The 19,697-nt window shown below is 68.4% G+C and overlaps 9 protein-coding genes across 9 annotated transcripts; 5 read left to right on the top strand and 4 right to left on the bottom strand.

Annotated features, from left to right (window-relative positions):
* Positions 1–29: 29 nt before the first annotated feature.
* MICPUCDRAFT_4590 (uncharacterized protein) lies at positions 30–893 on the top strand (the record flags this gene model as incomplete). The annotated part of the gene is made up of 2 exons (XM_003062633.1): positions 30–148; positions 206–893. Coding segments are annotated over 2 exons (807 nt in total), but the record flags the coding sequence as incomplete, so codon positions are not given.
* A 3,265-nt stretch (positions 894–4,158) lies between these two features.
* Positions 4,159–5,268, top strand: MICPUCDRAFT_21574 (zinc permease family; the record flags this gene model as incomplete). The annotated part of the gene is made up of 2 exons (XM_003062632.1): positions 4,159–4,491; positions 4,807–5,268. Coding segments are annotated over 2 exons (795 nt in total), but the record flags the coding sequence as incomplete, so codon positions are not given.
* Positions 5,269–5,696: 428 nt separating this feature from the next.
* MICPUCDRAFT_21450 (uncharacterized protein) lies at positions 5,697–6,026 on the bottom strand (the record flags this gene model as incomplete). The annotated part of the gene is made up of 1 exon (XM_003062389.1): positions 5,697–6,026. One exon carries the CDS (start codon positions 6,024–6,026, stop codon positions 5,697–5,699), a length of 330 nt encoding a protein of 109 aa, XP_003062435.1.
* Positions 6,027–6,228: 202 nt separating this feature from the next.
* Positions 6,229–7,099, top strand: MICPUCDRAFT_52302 (uncharacterized protein; the record flags this gene model as incomplete). Its single annotated transcript, XM_003062631.1, has 2 exons — positions 6,229–6,595; positions 6,783–7,099. 2 exons carry the CDS (start codon positions 6,229–6,231, stop codon positions 7,097–7,099), a joined length of 684 nt encoding a protein of 227 aa, XP_003062677.1.
* Positions 7,100–7,289: 190 nt separating this feature from the next.
* Positions 7,290–12,020, bottom strand: MICPUCDRAFT_21435 (set domain protein; the record flags this gene model as incomplete). Its single annotated transcript, XM_003062388.1, has 4 exons — positions 7,290–7,844; positions 8,007–8,059; positions 10,195–10,301; positions 11,260–12,020. The coding sequence occupies 4 exons, from the start codon at positions 12,018–12,020 to the stop codon at positions 7,290–7,292; spliced, it is 1,476 nt and encodes a 491-aa protein (XP_003062434.1).
* Positions 12,021–12,292: 272 nt separating this feature from the next.
* Positions 12,293–13,901, bottom strand: MICPUCDRAFT_68746 (uncharacterized protein; the record flags this gene model as incomplete). Its single annotated transcript, XM_003062387.1, is given in 6 exon segments — positions 12,293–13,406; positions 13,436–13,467; positions 13,536–13,550; positions 13,552–13,699; positions 13,720–13,760; positions 13,762–13,901. Coding segments are annotated over 6 exon segments (1,351 nt in total), but the record flags the coding sequence as incomplete, so codon positions are not given.
* Positions 13,902–14,622: 721 nt separating this feature from the next.
* MICPUCDRAFT_48598 (uncharacterized protein) lies at positions 14,623–16,024 on the top strand. The gene is made up of 2 exons (XM_003062630.1): positions 14,623–15,161; positions 15,382–16,024. The coding sequence occupies exons 1-2, from the start codon at positions 14,810–14,812 to the stop codon at positions 15,654–15,656; spliced, it is 627 nt and encodes a 208-aa protein (XP_003062676.1). The 5' UTR covers positions 14,623–14,809; the 3' UTR covers positions 15,657–16,024.
* A 52-nt stretch (positions 16,025–16,076) lies between these two features.
* MICPUCDRAFT_68744 (uncharacterized protein) lies at positions 16,077–17,910 on the top strand (the record flags this gene model as incomplete). The annotated part of the gene is made up of 1 exon (XM_003062629.1): positions 16,077–17,910. A coding segment is annotated over one exon (1,834 nt), but the record flags the coding sequence as incomplete, so codon positions are not given.
* A 266-nt stretch (positions 17,911–18,176) lies between these two features.
* On the bottom strand, positions 18,177–19,690 carry MICPUCDRAFT_52297 (uncharacterized protein; the record flags this gene model as incomplete). Its single annotated transcript, XM_003062386.1, has 2 exons — positions 18,177–19,340; positions 19,490–19,690. 2 exons carry the CDS (start codon positions 19,688–19,690, stop codon positions 18,177–18,179), a joined length of 1,365 nt encoding a protein of 454 aa, XP_003062432.1.
* Positions 19,691–19,697: the final 7 nt, after the last annotated feature.

Genomic DNA, 19,697 nt, shown 5'->3' with positions numbered 1-19,697 from the left:
TGGGCAACTTGCGCGGCGCGTGCTGGCACCACGGCACCCCGAACGTGTTCATCACCGCCGCCGGCTCTGGCGACGTCTTCTGGTGGGACGCGGCGAACACGGTGGTCGCTCGAGGGACGAACGTCGGGTTCACAGCGCGGACGGTCGCGTGCACGCACAACGCGCTCGCGCCGTTCATGTCCATGGCGGACCGCGCGCAGGCGAGGGCGGACGGGACGCTGCCGGACCGCTCGCATCACGTCGCGATCGGCGGCGGCGGCGGCGAGCTCTGCGTGTTGGACGAACGCGATCTCCGCGTCGTCTTCCACGACTGCGCGCGGAAAGCCGGCGTCGAGGACGTCAAGTACTCCCCGGACGACACGAAGCTCGCGGTGTCGTCGCGCGACGCGATGATCGATGTGTACGCCGTCCGAGGGAAGAACGAGACGTACCAGCGCGTGTTTCGGCTGCGGGGGCACTCCGCGGCGGTGAGGCACGTGGACTGGTCCGTTGACTCTCGCGCGCTCGGGTCGGACGGCGCGGACTACGAGCTTCTGCACTGGGACGCGTCCACGGGGAAGCAGCTCACGAGCGCGACGAACGACGTGCGATGGCACACGTGGACCAGGGTGTTGGGGTTTCCCGTCATGGGTCTGTGGCCGCCCGGGAGCGACGGCACGGACGTCAACGCGGCTTCGAGGGACCCGAAGGGGGAGCTCCTCGCCACCGCGGACGACGCCGGCGTCGTCAAGTTGTTTGCCTACCCGTGCGTCGTCGAGGACGCGCCGCACAGGAGGAGCGTCGGGCACGCGTCACACGTCATGGGCGTGGCGTTCTCTCCGTGCGGGAATCGGCTGCTGAGCGTCGGCGGGACGGACCGGTGCGTGTTTCAGTACGACGTCGTTCGGAAGCCGCCGCCGCCGCCGCGAGCGGCGTCGCCGGAGAAGGAGTGGCTTCCCATGGACGCGAAGAATAAGACGTACGGGTGGCGGCGACCGGACGTGCCCCCGAGCGAGCTGTACGAGAGGTAGTATTACTAGTACTGTGTATGTCGTTAACATCTTATTCGCCGTCGTCGCTCGACGCTCGGTCGTCCTCAAACGCGTCGCGCGCTGAAAATCTCGGGGGTTCGAACAGACTGTACTGGAGCTCCGAGAAGGCGGTAAGTAATCCGCGGCCTCTCCTCGCGCCGTCGACGCATTGGCTCGGGCGCGTCGTGGCGGACCGCGCGGCGTCGCGGTTCCGTCGCGATGCCGCCGAAGAAGAGCAAAGACGCGATGCGCGCCGCGGGGCGGGAGAAGCTCGAGGCGTTCAAGAGGAAGAAGGCCGCGGCGAAGGCGGGCGGCGGGTCGAACGTCTCCTCGTCCGACGATGTCGCGCCCGAGTCGTTCGCGGCGCCGTCGCCGCCGCCGATGCCGTCGCCGCCGCGCGAGGCGCCGCCGCCGTCGTTCATCGGCGTCGACGCGTCGCCCGGGACGCCGCCGCCGCCCGCGCGCGCGTGGGTCGCCGCGTCCGGTCCGCTGTTCGCGTCGCCGGCGCCCGCTCGCGTCCAGGACGCCGACGCGACGACGACGACGGCGACGACGACGGCGACGGCGGCGACCGCGACGTGCGAGCCTATTCCCTCGCCGCTCGCGGGTCCGCCGCCGTTCCCGCCGTCGCCCGCGCGCGAGGCGTTCGCGGACGCGTCCGCGAACGACGCCGCGGTCGCGCGCGGGCGAAGCGTCGAGAGCCGTCCGCCTCAGATCCTCCTCGACGAAAACGAGGCGAGGCGACGGTCAGAGGACGTCACCGAGGTGTTCCGGTCGTTATCGCCGACGCCAGAGGCGGTCACGTCGCCGCCGCGAGGAGCGCGACACGACGCGCCGCCTCCGGCGTCGTCGCCGCCGCCGCCGCCGCATACGACGACGACGACGACGACGACCGAGGACTCGAACGCGGATGCGAACGCGGCGAGAGAAGCCGCGGAGGCGCGCGCGGCGTCCCTCGAGCTCGCCACCGCCGCGACGAAAGCCGCGCTCGCCGCCGAGCGCGACGCCGCGCTCGACGCCGCGCGGACCGCGACCGCGAGAGCGTCCGAGCTCGAGCGCGAACTCGTCGTCGCGAGGGCGGCGCGCGACGCGTCGGCGCGGTCGCTGAAAGCCGCGGAGTCGCTCACCGGCGGCGCCGACGTCGCGAAGAGGGAGGCGGAGGAGGCGCGCGACGACGCGATCCGCGCGAGGGACGACGCCGTCGCCGCGCGCAGGCTCGCGGAGCGCAAGACGCGGGAGGCGTTGGAGGAGCAGATCAAAGCCGAGGACGAAGCCGCCGCCGTTCGCGCGGAGTTGCACGCCGCGCGCGCTGAGGTGCGTTCTATACACTGGTCCCCATACGACCGCGTTCGCGTGGTGAACGCCGATCCTTAAGGACTTTTGCCGTCGTCTCTCTCCGCCCATCCCGCGCTTTCAATCCCCGTCTTTGGCGCCTTTCAACTCCATCTGACGCCTTTCAACTCCACCCCGACATTCGCTCGTATGGAACGACCCTGAGCTCGAGGAGACCGCCGCGCGCCGCGAACCCCCGAGCGGCGGCGGCGGGGGGGGAACGACGAGCGAAGGGGACGACAGATGGGACCCACCCGCGCGAGGGAACCACGTCACATCGGAGACGCGCTACGGTCCCGGGAGTCTCACCCCGGAGGAGGCCGCGGCGAAGGAGGCGGAGCGGTACGCGCTCGCCGCGGAGGCGGCGGCGGCGGCGGCGCGGCTTCGAGAGGCGCGGACGGAGCTCGCGGACGAGGCCGCCGCGAGGGCGCGCGCGGAGAAGCGCTCAGAAGAGCTCGAGCGCGAGCGCGACGACGCGCGCGATACGCTGGAGCGGACGCGAGGGGAGCTCGAGACGGCGGGGAGAAGCGCGAGCGACGCGGCGGCGCGCGCGGCGGCGTTTGAACGCCGCGCGAACGCCGCGGAGTCGGCGCTCGAGCGCGCCTCGCTCGAGGCGGAGGCGTCCGGCGGCGGTCACGGCGCGGCGTCCGTCGCGGCGGTGAGGGACGCGGAGGCGCGGATTGCGGCGGCGACGACCGCGTTGGCGGACGAGCGGCGCGAGCGCGCGGTCGCGGAGGACGCGTTGCGGGCGAAGATCAGGACGTTGGACGCGACGCAGGAACGTCTGCTGTCGGAGATCGACGCGCAGACGACGGAGCTGGACCGCGTCGACGACGCGCTCGAGACCGCGATGGAGGAGACGAGGGCGGTGGAGGAGGAGCGCGAGCGAGCGCTGGCGCAGCTCGAGAGCAGCCGCGCGCGGAGCGAGCGTCTCATGGAGATGCTCGCGGAGCAAGAGGAGTGGGAGCGGGACGCGGCGGAATCGGCGGCGACCGCGGCGACCGCGGACGCGCCGGACGTGGGCGGCGGCGGCGACGGAGCGACGCCGGGCGGGGAAGACGCCGGCGCCGTCGCCGCGGTCGTGGACGCGACGACGGACGCGCCGCCGCAGGCGACGCGCGACGCGCCGGTCGCCGAGTCGTCCGCCGCCGCCGCGTCGAGAAAAGACGCCGCGAGCGCGAAGCTCGCCGCGGAGATCATCGGCGGCGGCGACGTCGGCAGGGCGTACCACCCGATGCTCGCGTCCATCGAGAGCCGGTTGCTGCGGCTCAGGAACGAGAAGCTGGACGTTAGGATGCCCGTGGCGTGACGCGCGCGCGTCGTCGTGCTTAGAAGCGTTGTCGAGGACGACCTTATTAGACTCATCGCGAGAGCGCCCCGCCCGCCTCGAACGGACTGTTCACCGCCGCTACAGTCGCCCCCGCTGCCCGCGGCCTGCTGGCAGTCGCGAATCTCTGGATGCGATTTTCCAGCCACTTATCGCCGCCGACACGGGTGAAGGGTGTCCGCGCGCCGCGTCTCGCGCGCACTGCGAGTCGTCCGCGGACACGCGCGGAGCGAGAATCGACGGTCGCTTCGTCCTCGGCTGAAACGCGTCGTTCGGCGCGCTCGAAGCCGTCATGGTGCGCGCCGCGGCCCTCGTTCCTCGTCCTCGCCATCATTCAGTCAGATCTTCGGATTCTCGCGTCCGTCGTCGGGTCGCACGCTTTTCCTCGGCGGGCGGGCCGCGGGGGGCGTCGTCTCCTCCAATCCTCCACGCTGACCCCCGCCCTTCACCCCGTCTCTCCGTCCATCTTCACCTCAGGGCGTCGCGAAAGGCAACGTCGGCCTCGCCTTCGGGCTCGTCATCGCCGCGGGCATGTGCACGACCATCGGCAGCGCCTTCGTGTTTTGCACGTCGTACGCCAACACGAAAGTCCTCGCCGGCGCGCTCGGCGTCAGCGCGGGGGTCATGATCTACGTCTCGTTCGTGGAGATTTTCGCCACGAAAGCGATCGAGGGGTTCGAGACGAGCTACCCGAACGACGCGGACAAGCTCGCGACGCTGTGCTTCTTCTGCGGCGCGGGGCTGACCTACCTCCTCGACGGACTCGTGCACAAGATCGGGATGTGGCAAAAGAATCGGTCCAATCTGAAAAAGGCGCCGGCGGTGTGCGTGTGCCACTCCGACCCCGCGGACATGCTCGCGGGGGAGCGCGCGCTGTTCACCGACGCCGTGAGCGCGGTCGAGGACGCCGACGACGAGCGCGGCGGCGCGCGCGGCGGGGAGGTCACGGCCGGGGAGGTGAAACTGGACGTGAGGGAGGACGCGGAGAAGTCCACAGACAGCGCGAGGGACTCCCCGGTGAAGGTCCCCGCGACGATCGGCGGGATGTCGTCGAAGCAGCGCCCGGACAGCGAGCGCGAGTTGCTCGAGATGTCGTTAGAATCCGCGATCATAGCCGACATCGACACCCCGGAGAAGGAGCACCTGAAGAACATGGGGTTCATGACCGCGCTCACGATCGGTTTGCATAACTTTCCGGAAGGCCTCGCGACGTTCGTCGCCGCGCTCGCGGACACGAAGCTCGGGATCGCGCTCGCGTTGGCGATCGCGATACACAACATCCCCGAGGGCGTGTGCGTCGCGATGCCGGTGTATTACGCGACGGGCTCGAAGTTGCGAGGGTTCTGGTGGTCGTTCGTCAGCGGCCTGAGCGAGCCCTTCGGCGGGCTGTGCGGGTTCCTCGTGCTCTACAGCGCCGTCATGAGCGACAGCGCGTACGGCGCGCTGTTTGGGATCGTCGGCGGGATGATGGTGTACATCTCGCTGAAGGAGCTCCTCCCCACGGCGCTCAAGTACGACCCGCACGACAAATACGTCACCAACTGCACGTTCATCGGGATGGCGGTGATGGCCGCGTCGTTGATCATGTTCACGCTGTGATTGTGATGTGACTGACGCGCGCGATGGATCGATGGATCGATGGATCGATGGGTCGATGAATCGATGGGTCGATGGATCGATGGATGGGGACGTTGATTTGATGACGCGGGGAGTGGGCGGCGTCGCCGACGGCGTCGCGCGCGCCCCGCACGTAGGGAGGATCGATTCGACGAAAAAGGCAGGCTTTGCTTTGGAGGGCGGGGAACGTCCGTCGTAGCGGAGCGCGTCGAGGTTCGAACGGGACGGGTTCGAGCGCGTTCGACGGCGTAGCGCGAGGTTTCTGTGCTACTGACGTCACTCGTTCGAACATGCGCGCGCTATCGCGCCCGCGTCTCGCTGAGTGAGACCCGCGGCGGCGTCGGCTAAGGTTCCTACGTATCCCTCCTTCTAATTTCGTCGCCCTCCCCCACATCCCCGGACGCCTCTCCTCACTTCTTCTTCGAGCCCCCCCCCTTCCCCGCGACGTCCGTCTCCATCGCCGTCGCGTTCTTCTCCCCGTGCTCCTCGATCGCGAGATCGAACGTGTCGTGGACGTGATCGCACACGGAGATGATGTCCAGCAGCGCGTCGCGCATCGCCGCCGTCGCGGTCACCTCCCCCGTCGTCTGCACGCGCACGTTCACGGATCGCTCCATCGGATGCGGCACGCTGTACCCCGCGAGCGCCACCTGCGGGTTCTTGTTCAGCATGTACCGTATCGCGTTGCCCATCGTGTGGTCCTCGTCTTTCAGCGTGAACGTCTTCTCGTAGACGGACATCGTCGCCGCGCGGCGTGGTTGCGTTCGCCGCTGTGGCGGCGGGGGGGAAATCGCGCGCGGGCTCTTCCAGTCGCGAGTCGGTGACGACTGGATGAGCGTGAGTCACGCTTTCGTTGCGTCGTCGTCAGCGCCAACGGACGGGCACTCTTCGTCGCGCGAGGCGACGCGACACCGCACGAGACCCCCGTCCTCTCCTCTTCGAATGTTCGCGTCGATCGCGATCAACGTCGTCGTCCCCGCGGCGAGCTCGCGCGCGTCCGCGCGGGGCGCGACGCGCGCGCGTCCCGTCGCGCCCCTCGCCTCGTCGCTCGCGTCGAAAAACCCGCTCTCCGAGCGAACCGGCGCCTCGCTCGGAGACCGACGCGCATTCGCGCGTCGTCGCGCGTCCTCGCTCCGCGCGCGCGCGGGGGACGACCGCGAAGGCTCCGTCGGCGGCGGCACCGGGGACAACGGGCGGATGCACGTCCCCACGGACGCGTTCGGGGGCATGTCCCCGGAGTACAAGGCGGCGAGCGCGCTGAAGAGCCTCTTCACGATGGTCGCGGTTCGAATCGTGATGGCTCAAGAGGGTGCGTTCTATCTCACACTGATCCCCATACGAGCGCGTCGGCGTGGTGAACGTCGTTCCTTAAGGACTTTGCCCGGCGATTCTCTCCTCCCACCCCTCGCTTTCGATCACCGCCCTCGACGCCTTTCAACTCCATCTGACGCCCATGAACTCCACCCCGACGTTCGCTCGTACGGAACGACCCTCAGCGGGGTACGACAACGAAGGCGGCGCGATGACGCCGACGTATAAAGGGCTGCAGGACTACCTCCAAGAGAACCCGCTGCGGGACGGGAACAAGTGGTTGGAGGCGCTGATGCGGCACGAAGACAACAACATGCGTCTGACCGCGCTCAGGGTGTTGGAGGTGAGGAAAGCGTACGCGGAGGGGCAGTTCGACTTCAAAGGGATGTCGTCGCTCGCCGTGGAGGAGCTCACGACGGAGAACGACAAGCTGATGGCGGACTACGTGAAGGACAGCATGTCGTTGCCGAGCACCGAGGGGATGGGCATGGACGGCGCGTGAGGGTGAGGGTGAGGGTGAGGGTGAGGGCAGAACATCGTATTGTTATACCTAGGATATACGAAGGTACCTAACTTATCGTTCCGCCCGCAGAAGGCACTTAGGTACTGTACCTAACTTATCGTTCCGCCTTTCGCAGAAGGCACGAAGGTACCTAACTTATCGTTCCGCCTTTCGCTCGAAGCATTACGCGTCAGCATAAGAACCCGCGGCAGTTGTGCGCGCCGCAGTAGCACGGCACCTTCCCGCTCTCCGCGTCGAACCGGTAGTCGTACGTCATCTCCTCCCCCGGCTGCACGTCCACCCTCGCGAAGAAGATGATGTGGTTGGAGCCGTCCACGGAGACGATCTTCGTGTACATGTTCGGGTTACAGCTGTGATTCGTGAACCGCGCGATGTTCCCTCGCATCGTCGTGTCGATGACGGTCTTCTCGTCCGCTTTCAACAAGTAACAGTCGATGTTCGCGTCGTCGTACGCCTTTTCTCTCAAGTCCGCGACGTGCGGCTTGACGATCTCGCCGCGGAACTCGATCACCATGCTCCCGGCTTTCACCGGTTTCTTCGCGATGAGGCCCCACCCGTGGATGTTCGACTTTCCAAACGTGAACCGCTCGTGCAGGAAATCGTGCGCCTCTTCCATGCGCTCGCGGACGCCCTTCCCCTCGTCCACGATCGCGGCGGCGATCTCCATCGCGGCCACGGCCACCGCCCCCGACGTCTTCGCCGCGAGACGCGCTGCGTTCTCCGCCTCCCACTCCTCGGGCGTGAAGCGTCTCGACTCCGGGAGCGCGGCGCCCTCCGCGCGCGTCGGATCCGTCGAGCCGTTCGGGCCGCCGACGCCGCCCGCGCCCGGGAGCGCGAATCCTCCGGTGTTGTTCCCGCCCTTGCTGTGCAGCTTCGAGCCGCGGACGACGTACGGGATGAGCTCTACGAACGCGCGCTTCCCGCTCCGCGGCGGCGGGCCTTGAATCGCGCCCTCGAGGAGTAACCGCTTCGAGACCTTCATCGGCTTCAGCCGTCGGTAGATGTTCTCCTCGTTCTCGAGCTCGCCGCGGTTTTTCATCTTCTGAAGCTTCGCCCTCTTCGCGCCCCACACCCGGGGCGCTCTCGGCGCGCGACGCACCGCGATCCCAAACGTCTCCAGCCACTTCCCCGCGGGCATCGTCTTGTTGTTCTCGAGGATGACGCGCATGGACGCCTTCCACTTCTTCGCCTGGCCCATCCCGCAGTGAATCTCCCACCGGCTCGGTTCCATGAGCGACGTCTTATCGTTCTCGTCCGCCTGGTGCGCGGCGAAGCACGGCTTGCACAGGCACCGAATATACCCGGTGCGCGGGTGATAATCCCCCGCGCTGTGCCGACACACGACGGTGACGCAGTCGGGCAAGTCGTCCGGCAGCGCGCCGATGAGGCCGTTGTCCGGCCCGTCGTCCTCCTCGCCGTCGCTACCGGGGCCGCCCTCGCCGTCGCCGCAGACGTTGCCGTCCTCGTACATCGACCGCGGCGCGTCGCCGGACGCCGCGAGCGCGACCCGCCGCGCGATCTCCTCCTCGTCAAACTCCTGGGGTGCGTCGCACGAGGCCCTCTTGACGTCGCCGTTGTCCGCGCACGTCCACTCCGGCGGCGGGTCTTCGCCGTTCTCCTCCGCGTCCGCGCGTTCGTCTTCCAAACGCGCGATGACGGACTCCGGGACTCGGCGCCATTTTCGACACGCCTCGTTGGCGCACTGCGTCCACGCCTCGGCGTCTCGTCGTCTTTTCCGCGGCTTCGCCGGATCTTCTTTCGCGTCGTCCTCGTCCTCGCCCTCGGGCTTCGGCTTCGGCGGCGCGTGCTTCCCCACGATCGCGGGTTTCGCCCTGGACAGCTTCAACACCGCGGCGAACCCGCCTAAACCTCTCCGATGCGCGTTCGGAATGATCGCCGTCTCCGGGAGAAAACTCAGGTCTGGCCAGTCCTCCTCGTCCATCCCCGGCCACTCCACCTGGACGCGGTTCAGGGTGAACCAGTCGTCGCCGCCGTCGTCGAACGCGACGCGGTGCCGGCACCCGCCGCGGCTGCTCTTGACGTCCGCGATCGTGCCCGTCACCCAGTTCGGGGGCACGTTCGGCGCGCCGCCGAGGTTCAGCTGCGCGCCCTCCGGCCCCGCGTTTGCGTTTATGCTGACGCGCAGACCCACGAGCGCGCGCGCTTTCTCTTCGAAGTCTTCGCTGCCTTTCGTGAGGTCGACGTCGAGGTCGATCGCGAGTCCCGCGAGCGCGGTCTTCCCTCTCGGGCCTTTCGGTTTCTGCAGCCCCGAGCGAACGATCGGTTTGGGCTTCGCGTCGTCCCCGCCCTTCTTCGGCGGGCGACCCGGGACGATCTCGATCTCGATCCCGTGGTCGTCGAGCCACGTCCCGAGGAACGTCTCCACCTCTTCCGTCTCCTCGGAGGAGTCGCCGCCCTCGCCGGCTTTTGGCGGCTGAGGCTGAAGCTTCGGGTCGACGACGCGAATGGACGTCTTCCACTTCTTCGCCTGCGACATCCCGCTGTGCGCTTCCCAGCGGTTCGGCTCGAACAACCGTCGGTTCTCCTCCCCCGCGGCGGCGGCTTTAGACTCGCGCTCGCAGCGCGTGCAGACGCAGTAAATCATGTTATCCCGCGGGCGGAAAACCCCTTCGATGTTCCGGCACAGAACCTTGACGTCGGGGAGGTTCGACAGCGGCGGCTTCGGTTTCGGTGGCTCTTTCGCCGCGGGCAGAGCTTCGAGCGGCTCGCGCTCGAGCTCGTCGTCCTCCATCTTGACCTCGCGCTTGACCTCCGCCGCCGCCGCGTCGACGTCCATCGCGCCGCCGCCGACGAACGGCGACGGCGGCTGGCTCGCGCTCGCTTGCTGCGCGACCACCGCCCACACGGAGGTATCGTCCGCCTTCTCGGCCAGCCTCTCCGTCGTCGTCGTCGTCGGCGGCGGCGGCGGCGGCTCCGTCGGCTCCGGCGTGGACTCGGCTTTCGCGTCGACCGGCGCCTCGACCGGTTCTCGAGGCGCCGGCGCGGGAGGTTCCTTCTTGACGACCATCTTCTCCGCGGCGACGGCGACGGCGACCGCCGCCGAGGGCGCGGACGCGTCGTCTTCGGTCTCTTTCGTCTCCTCGTCCGCCTCTTCCGTCTTCTCCGTCTTCTCCCAGCGGGGCTCCGCCACGGTCTCTTCTGCCGGCTGCGTCCTCGCGCGCTTCGTCGACGGCTCGTCGTCTAAATCCACCAAAGACTCGTGCACGTGGTCGCGCATGACGTGCTCGTCCACCAGCGCGCCGATCTCGTCCGCGGGGTGCGGATCGCCGTCGATGACGAAATCCTCCCACTCCCCCGACGGGATGTTCCCTCCCAGCGGACCCGACCCGTGCGTCCCGTGCATCCCGTCGTCGGTCCCGTGCCCGTGCCCGCCCTCCACGAGCAGGTCGTCGTCCGAGGAAGGTTCAGGCTCTTCTTCTTCGTCCGCGTCCGAGTCCGCGTCCGTCGCGGAGTCGCCCCCCGCGCCCAGCTCCGGCGCGTCTTTGTCCTCGTCCTCGTCCTTCTTCCCCCCGCGCGCGGAAGAGATCGTCTCCGGCGGGTTGAGATCCTCGTCGTCGTAGAACGGGCAATTCTCCCCCATCGCGATCCGAGCGTCGATGTCGTCGTCCGGGAGCTCCTGCGGGACGTCGCAGCTGTTGATCCGCGGGTGCGTGCTCACCTCGCACGTCCACTCCCCGGCGTCCGCGCGCGTGTACTCCTCCGCCTTGCTCTGCGGAACGCGCCGCCACTTGTTGCAATTCTCGCACTGCACCCACGCCTCTCTCTCCCTCCGTTTCGACCGACCGCCCCCGCCCGGGGACCGCCCGAGCCCGATCCCGTGCTTCAACGCGCGCCGCGTGGAAGGGTTATCCGCGGCGACGATGACCTCGTCGCCGGCTTCCGTACGCGGGTGGCCCTGCGGAGCGTACACCCGGCATCGCGCGGCGCCGAATGCATCCTCCGGCTCGTCGAGCGCGTCCTCCGCGGCTAACTTCTTGGCATCCGCCTCCAACGCTTCCTTTCGCGCCTTCTCCTCCATCTTGCGCTTCACGCCCTTCGTGAGCTTGACCGTGTGGTCCTGCTTCGCGGGCTCTCTCAATCCGTTGCGTCCGATGCTCAGTCCATCCTCGCCGCTGTACAACGCCGCGCGCTCGGTGTCCACGAGGCAGTGCCGGTGACAGTAGGACACCATCATCAGCGGCGAGTCCTCGTCCTCGCCGTCGTCCTCGCCGAGGCGCGCTTCCATGAACAGACCGGACGCGCGCGCGCACAGAGGGTGGTACGCGAGGTAACACCCCGGGTGATCGCACTGGATCTTCGCGCCGTGTCTCTGTTTGCACACCGTGCACAGGAGCTCCCAGCGTTCGCGTTGAATCGTGTCGATCTGATCGATCGGCTGCATCGTGTCCACGTCCAGCACGGTCGTCTCCGGGATCCACTGGCAGCACGCGGAGTGGCACCACCGCCCCGGCTTCGTCGTCGGCTTCAGCGCGCCGCCCTCCACGGGGCACAAGCAGCACAGCGGCGTCTCGGACACGACGCCGCCGGTGTGTTCGCACGCGGCGCAGAGCCACCCCACGGCGTCGTCCGGAATCTCCGGGATGCCGTAACACGACTGATGGACGGATATCGCGCAGCCCTCGCACGTCACGAGCTGGTCGAAGTCAAAGTCGCGGTCGTCGTCGCACACCGCACATCGATCGACGGACCACTGCACGCGGATGATCTCGTACCCGAGCCGTTTTCTGTCCTCGGAGATGTAGCTCTCCGAGCGCGGGCGGCCGCGGCCTCTTCCGGATCCGCCTCTTCCTCCGCCTCGGCCGCCGCCGCGGTCTTCGTCGCCACCCGCGGCCGCGCGCGATCGCCGCACGCCGCCGTCGAGCCATCGCCCGATGGGCATGCGAACGGGTTCGACCATGCGAATCGACGCCTTCCACTTCTTCGCCTGGCCCATCCCGGCGTGTTTCTCAAACTCCGTCGCGCTCATCGTCGGCGCCGCGCCCTTGCACGAGCTGCAGTTGCACCGCATCCTGAACTCTCTCACCAAGAAGTCCGCCTTGACGCCGTTGCAGATCACCGCGGCGACGTCCGGCCGATTCGCGATGTCTTTCGGGTCGAAGTGCTGGCTCCAGTGGCTCGCCCTGCGATCGACTCTCGGTTTCCACCCTTCCTCCGCGGCGGCGATCTCTTGCTTCGTCAGGGGCAACCCGTTCGGGCCGTACAGCTTGCCCTTCGCGTCCTTGGAGATCCCCCCGCCCATGTCCTGCCGGCCGTGCTCGTCGAGCACGATCGGTCCGTCGCCGTCGTCGTCCCCAGCGCTGCCGGGCTTGTAGTCCTTTCGATCGATCTTCTTGACGTACTTTCGCGGCCGCTCCCCTGGACCGACCACCGGCGGGCGCTGCCCGGGAGGCGTCACGGACGCGACCATCTGCCGGAACTTGTCCGCCTCTTCTTTCGCGAGGTTCTCGTACTTCTTGCGCTCCGCCTCCGGCAGGTCCCTCCACGCTTGACCTTGGATCTTGTACAGCTCCGCGAAGTTCGTCTGCTGCCCCGACGGCGGCGGGTTCCGCTCTCGGAACTCCTTGAAAAAGTCCGACCCGAACAGCTGCCACGCGGACTTCGGCCGGCGCGGGACCCCGCCCGGGGCTTTCTTGTGTTGGATCAACGGCACCGCGTTCGAGAGGTCGATCCCTTTGATGTGCGTCAGACGCGGCCGCCCGCGACCGCGACCGCCGCCGTGCAGCGGCGGCCGCCCGCGCCCGCGCTTGACCACGCCCCTGGTCTGATCGTCGTCCGCGATCGCCCGCGGCGGCGGCGCGGGCGCGGGCGCGGGCGCGTCGTCGTCGTCGCCGTCGGAGACCGCGTCGAACTCCGCCTCGGTCTTGACCATCGCCGCCGCGCCGCCGCCGCGGGCGGGGGACTTCGACTTCTTCGCGGTAGCAGCGGTCGCCTTCTTCGCGGCCTCTTTCTTCTCGGCGAGCTTCAGCGCCTTCTTCCTCGCCTTTTTCTCCGTCGCGACGACGGCTTTTACGACTGCGATCTCCTTGGCGCGCTCCGCCTTGTCCACGCACCTCGGGCAGTGGTACTCGATATCTTCGTTCTCCGGCGCGTCCATGACCTCTTTCGCGCGCGCGTCGCACGACGCGTGGACCCAAAACTCGCACCCGGGGGCGTCGCACCCGACCATCGCCGGGCAGTTGGCCCACTGCCACACCTTGTCGCACGCGGGACAGAATTGCCCCTCCTTGTGCAACTTCGCGCACAGCGCGCACCGCCCCGTGCCCTTCACGCCGCCCTCCTTATCTAACGGGACGTAGCACGACGAGCACGTCGGCCCGCCCGCGTCCGGGTCGTCCGGGTCGATCGCGTCCGGGTCGTCCTCCGCGTCGTCGAACGCCGCGAGATTTGGATGCAACGCGCTGACGTTTTCTCCGTGCGTCGCGAACAGCGCCCTCGCCTCCTCGAGGGCTTCTTTGAACGCGGTCGGACGCGCGCGCTTCGGGATGGACTGCATCGAGAGCGATGTGAGGTTCGCCGCGAACGGCGCGAGCTGCGTCTCGTTCGCCCAGCAGTAGTCCCGCTCGGTGTTCTTCCGCTGCGACGGCCCGTAGAATTGCACGCACACGCTGTTCGGCGCGCAATCGCGTCGGACGCCCTCGGGGGCTTCGAGGACGTCGATCATCCTCCCCGGCCAGAACGGCTCGTTCCCCCTCGTCCCCGTGCGCGCCCAGACGAGGTCGTTCGCGCGGTACGAGAACAGCGTCGGCTGCGCGAGCGGCGGGAGGAGCGAGCCGCCCTCGGCGCCGACATCTCGCGCCGACGCGTCCTCCTCGATCTTCGTCCGCTGCATCGTCGTCGGTGCCCTCCTTCCCTCCGGATCGGATTCCCCTCGAGCGCGCGACCTATCCGCGCACGACCGACGCGCGCGACGCGCACTCGCGCGAACCGGAGACTTCTCCCAGAGCTTCGCGCCGCGCGCCGCGTGCGTGCGCCCGCTCCGCGACGCGTGCTCCCCGCGACGCCCCCGCGCTCGCGACTGGGAATCCAAACGAACTTTTTTTCGCGCACGCTCTCGTCGAGATCAGCAGCCAACATTGCCCTAAGTCTGCGAAACCCTCCGCGCTGGAATTCGACCGACCATCAACATGAATTATGGAATTATTCTCTTCGATGCCAGGTTGTAGACCCGACCGTTTGACGAGTTAATAGACCGTCGTCCTCACGTTCCAGATGTTTCGAAAAATATCAAGCATAAAGCGCGCTCTGCGATTCGCCGAGAGAGTTTACCCCGGGGAATTTCCCCCGAGTACTCCGTCGTTCGTACGTTTTCGGGTCGAGAACTCTGACTCGTTCGCGTACGAAACCAAACCGTCGTACGCGCGACGCTCGAGATTTTTCCCGGATGCCAACTGGCGTCGAGGTCCCGGGGCCTCTCTTTTTTTACCCCGCCCATCGCGAGCGAGGAAAGCTCGGGACGCTCGCGCGCGCGGCATATCCGGGCGCCGGGCGGCACGAAACAGCACGAGCGCGTCGAGGGTCGTTTCTCGCGCGAGGAAGGAAGCGTTCGCGAGGCCTCAGGGGTCACGAACGAAGGCGAAGGCGTCGAAGGCGCTCGACTCCGGCGGAGACGTGTTCGTAGCGCGCCAAAACATCACCGACGCGACCGACAAAGCCCCGCGCTTCGAAACCATGGCCGGGTTCGCGCGCGCGACGGGGATGCGCTCGGGCCGCCCGCTCGCGAACGACGCGCACGATAAGCAGTGGTACACGCTCGTCAAGCTGGACGAGTACGGCGGCGTCGGGCACGTCGTCAGCGACCGCGAGCTGCAGGAGCTCGAAGACCTCATCCTGAGCGGCGAGGACCCGAGCGACGACTCGTCGTTCAACGATGGGCAGACGCTCAGCGGGGACGAGTCGCGCGAGGACGACTCCGTGGACGGCGAGGAGCCGTACAGCGAGGACACGGGGCCGCTGAGGCTGCCGGTGCAGGTGGCCGCGCATCAGAAACCGGGCGGGCCGTGCGACCACTGCGGGGCGCAAGGTACGACCCGCGCGTCGCTTCCGCGGGTTTTTTTTACCAGAGCCATCCTTCATCGCGCTTTCCCCTCCGATGGCGTCGGCGCGACGGTCGACGGAACCGCGCGCGCGCGCGTCGCCCGAGGCGCCGCGCCGCCTTAAAACCCCCGCGATCTGCGCTCTCGAACCGCGTCATCACGAAAACACGCGCTGACGTCCTCCTCCCTTCCCTTCCTCCTCGACAGACTCCCCGCAGTGGCGCCGCGGGCCCGCGTCGAAACCGATGCTGTGCAACGCGTGCGGGACGCGATACCGACGCACGAACAACCTCGGACCGTCCACGCCGCTCGGAAGGGTCGCCGCGCCCCCACACGGGGCGTCGCACCAGGCTGCCAACATCGCGAAGAAACGGTCGCCGCCGGTCTCGCCGTCGAGCACGTTGAATCCCGGGAACAAGAAGGGGCGGTGCGGGACGGGGATGAACGTGTACGAGCGATACGGCGCCGGCGTTCGCGCGTGAACGCGACGGCGGCGATGATTACTATTTTGAAACGCGGCGAGAGACCACGACGGAGTCGTTCGGTCGGAGCCAGCCCTCAGCGCGCTTTGTCGCGGTGGCGCGACGAGGGGAATTAAGATAATACATCATAACATAGTTCTGTAAGTTAACAGGGGGGCAGAGAGAGGGTGCGGGACGGGAGAGAGTGGGTGGAGCGGGGCTGTCGTCAGAACGAATCATCTGTCGGTGATGACGCGTCGTTCGCTCGCGCGCGGGACGCGTCGCGAGTGATTGGACGGGGGGACGGCCGCCTCGACGTCGAGCGGCGGCTCGGTAGAGAGAACAACAAAAACGAACAACATTTAATATAGCACCGCAAACAAATAAACAAACAGACGAGGAGACTTCGACCGACGCGCCCTCCGAGGAGAGGTCGTCTTGATGGAAATCGCGCGCGTTCCAGCGTCGCGATTCCGCCACACGACCGTTCACACCCCACGGCGCTTCCCTCACGCGGCGTGGTGTCGTCGCACGAGCCGACGCGAGCACGGCGCACGCGATGTCCGCGCCGCAGACGACGCTCGCGCGAATTCGCGCGGCCACCCCCCCTCCCCCGCGTTCCACGCGGGCCCAGGGAAGGACGGCGTCGAATCTCGCGCGGAATCGCCCGCGCGTTCGCTCGCGCCTCTCCCGCGCGCCCACGTCGCGCCGCGATCGCTTCGTCCCTTCGCGCGCGTCGTCGGCCGCCGGCGGCGACGACGAGGCCGCCGACGCCGACGCCGAAAACGCGCCCGCGGCGACGGCGTCGAAGGACGAAGACCAGCCCGCGCCGTCGTGGTGGAACCCCGCGGGGAGGATCGGGCACGAGTGGAACGCGCACGTGCACAGGGACGAACGCACGGAGTACGGCTACCTCGAGCACGTGTCCGACCCGGTCGTGTTGTTCGAAAAAGAGAGCAAGCTCAACGGCGTCGTGAGGGTCGTCTCCCACGGGCCGTGGCGGTCGCTGCGTTTCAACCAGATCGAGCAAGGGTTGACGTTCACGTTCGAGAACGGCGACGGCGCCGCCTTCGGCAAATCCGACGGCGACGCGGACGACGACGTGCTGGGCTACCTGTACCTGCGGTGCATGACGTGCGTCGCCGCGGTCATGCTGCGGATGGACGGCGCGAACTGTTTGCTCGACGGGTCCCGGGCGAGCGCGCCGCGGGTGATTTTCGTCGGGCTGGGCAGCGGCGCGATGCCGGCGTTTTTCGCGAGAAAGTTCCCGCGCGTCGCCGTGGAGGTGCGTTCTATACACTGGTCCCCATACGACCGCGTTGGCGAGGTGAACGCCGATCCTTAAGGACTTTTGCCTTCGTCTCTCTCCGCCCATCCCTCGCTTTCAATCCCCGTCCTCGACGCCTTTCAACGCCAACTGATGCCTATGAACTCCACCCGGACGTCGTCGTCGTGGAGGTGGTCGAGATCGACCCCGTCGTGTTAGAGGCCGTTCGCGAGCATCACGGTCTGGACGTGAAACGACGCGGCGCCGCGATGGGCGCGTCGAAGCTGTGGGGCGGCGACGCCGGGACCGGGCCGGGCCTGGGCGTCGTCGTGGGAGACGCGGAGGCGTTCATGCGAGACGCCGCCGCCGCGGTGGAGGCCGGGGCCGCGCCGCCGGCGTCGGCCATCTTCCTCGACGCGTTCGACGGCTTCGGGGACGTCCCGGCGCACTTACTCACCCCGGAGTTCTTAACGTATTGCGACAGAGCGTTAGCACCCGGCGGCGTCGTCGTCGCGAACATGTTCAACGGCGTCGTCGGGTCGGACGTGCGAACGGGCGTCGGGAAGTTCGCGGCGGAGCTGACGAAGAAGATCGGACCGACGACGTCGTGGCTCGTGGAGACGCCGTGTAACGTCGTCCTCGCCGCGAGGAAGCGCCCGGCGGGGGTGGACGCGAAGACGGAAATTCGGTTCACGCGGAAAGAGATCAAGGCGTCGGCGAAGGAGATCACGAAGATGAGACTGTTCGATTGGAGCGAGAGCGTCGGGCATCACGTCCAGAGGGCGTTTTGGGTGGAGACGGACGGCGGGACCGGGTTTCGCGAGGTCCCCGCGGGTCTGTCCCTGAACCCGCTGTCGAAGTTCGTGGAGAGGATGGGGACGGTGATGCCGCCGGAGTGGGACGAGGATAACAACCCGGGGTACCAGCCGGACGTTCCGCGGCGGCCGACGCCGATGGATCAACGCGGCGACGCGGCGGCTAAGGTTGGCGTTGGCGGACGAGAGAAGGACGACTTTGCGTGAGGACTCTTCTTCCGAGAAGCACAATCACAAGTGACGAGCGCGCGCCTTCTGTTCGGTCCGATCGACGATTGGATTAGTAGTGTAGTGCGTGTATGTTATGTGCAAATCGAGTCTGTCGCTCGGACTCGAGTGTACGAAGGCGACAGACCCCGCGTCGCCCGCCCCCTCCTCTCCTCTCTCGTTCCCGCCACCCACGTCGCGTCGCGTATCTTATAGTAGAACGTAACGCATCACGAACGGACGTTCCTTTGTTTAATACGGCCTCTCGTATTGCGTCTGGTTCGTCTGCGTGTTCCAGTAATACACCTGCCCGTTGGCGGACAGCTCCTGCCACCCGGGAGGCAGGTCCGCGGCCCCGGTCGGCGTCGGCTCCGGCTGCCCGTACCCGCCCTGCTGCTGCCCGTACGACGGCTGCGCGTACCCACCCTGCGGCTGTCCGTACCCGCCCTGCGGCTGTCCGTACCCGCCGTATCCGCCCGCCTGCGGCTGCGCGTACCCGCCCGGTTGCGCGTAGCCTCCGCCGCTCGGCGCGTAGCCTCCCGACATCGCGTAGCCGCCGCCGCCGCCGCCGCCGCCGGCCATGCGCTCGTTGTACTGCTGAATGTGCTCGCGGACCACCGCGGCCGCGGCGGCGACTTGCTCGGGGGTGCCCTCGATGACGCACGTCTGCGAGTCGTTCAACACGCGAATGGACGCGCCCGTGCGCTCGCGCAACGAGCGGATGTTGTTCCCGCCCTTTCCGATGATGCGCGACTCCGCGCCGGCGCACGGGATGGTCTCCTTCGCGCCGCCGACGACGGGGCCGGCGGCCGCGCGGTCCGCCCCAGGCGGGGCGCCCATCACCGCGACCTGCGAGATGATCTCGCGAATGGCGGCGGCGGCGCCCTGCGCGCCGGGTCCGACGACCTCCGTGACGCCGTGCTCGCGCTTGAGTTGGATGCGCACGCCGTACCTGTCCTGCAAGTCGCGGATCGTCCCGCCGCCGCGGCCGATGATCCGTCCCTCGTGCCCCGCGGTGCCCTCGACGATGACGACTTCGTTCGCCGCGCCGCCCGCGGCGGCGGCGGATTGCGCCACCGCCGCCGCCGCCGCCGCCGCGGGGTCGGCGCCCGCCGGCGCGCCGTACGCCGGCTGCTTCGCCGCGCGCTCGTCATCGCCCGCCGCCGCGGCGCCGGGGCTCCGCTCGCGTTTCGCGCCGCCCTCGCCCTCGTCCGCGGGCTGCGACGCCATCGCCTTGTCCGCGATCGCTTGCGCTTTCGCCATGATCGCGGCCATGTCGACCGCGGGCGCGGGCGCGGGCTCGGGCGCGGGCTCCGCCGCGGGCTCGGGCGCGGGCTCCGCCGCGGGCGCGGTCGCGGGCTCCGCCGCGGGCGCGGGCTCCGCCGCGGGCGCGGGCGCGGGCTCCGCCGCGGGTTCCTGCGGGATCGGGGGGACGAGACGCGATGATCGGCGGGCGGCGCGTCGGTGAGCGGCGGGCGCGGCGGGGGCGGATTAATAATTGTCCGGGGCGCGCGGGACAGACGATGGACGGGGAAACGGATGGATCAGCGCGGGGGGGGACGCACCGCGGCCTCCGCGGCGGGTTCCGGCGCGGCCGCGGCGGCGTCGCCGCCGCCGTCTACCGCCTCCTGCAGTCGCTTCACGAGCGCGGCCTTGAGGCCGTCGCTCGGGAGCGATCGCTTTTCAAGCTCCTCCTTTAAAACCTTCACCGTGAGCTTGGACACGTCGTCCCCGGGGGTGTAACTCGTGGGGGCTTTAGGCGGCATGACGCCA

This window comes from Micromonas pusilla, assembly GCF_000151265.4.
Source record: "Micromonas pusilla CCMP1545 genomic scaffold MICPUCscaffold_12, whole genome shotgun sequence".
NCBI lineage: Eukaryota > Viridiplantae > Chlorophyta > Mamiellophyceae > Mamiellales > Mamiellaceae > Micromonas > Micromonas pusilla.
This window is presented reverse-complemented; position numbering and strand designations above follow the sequence as displayed.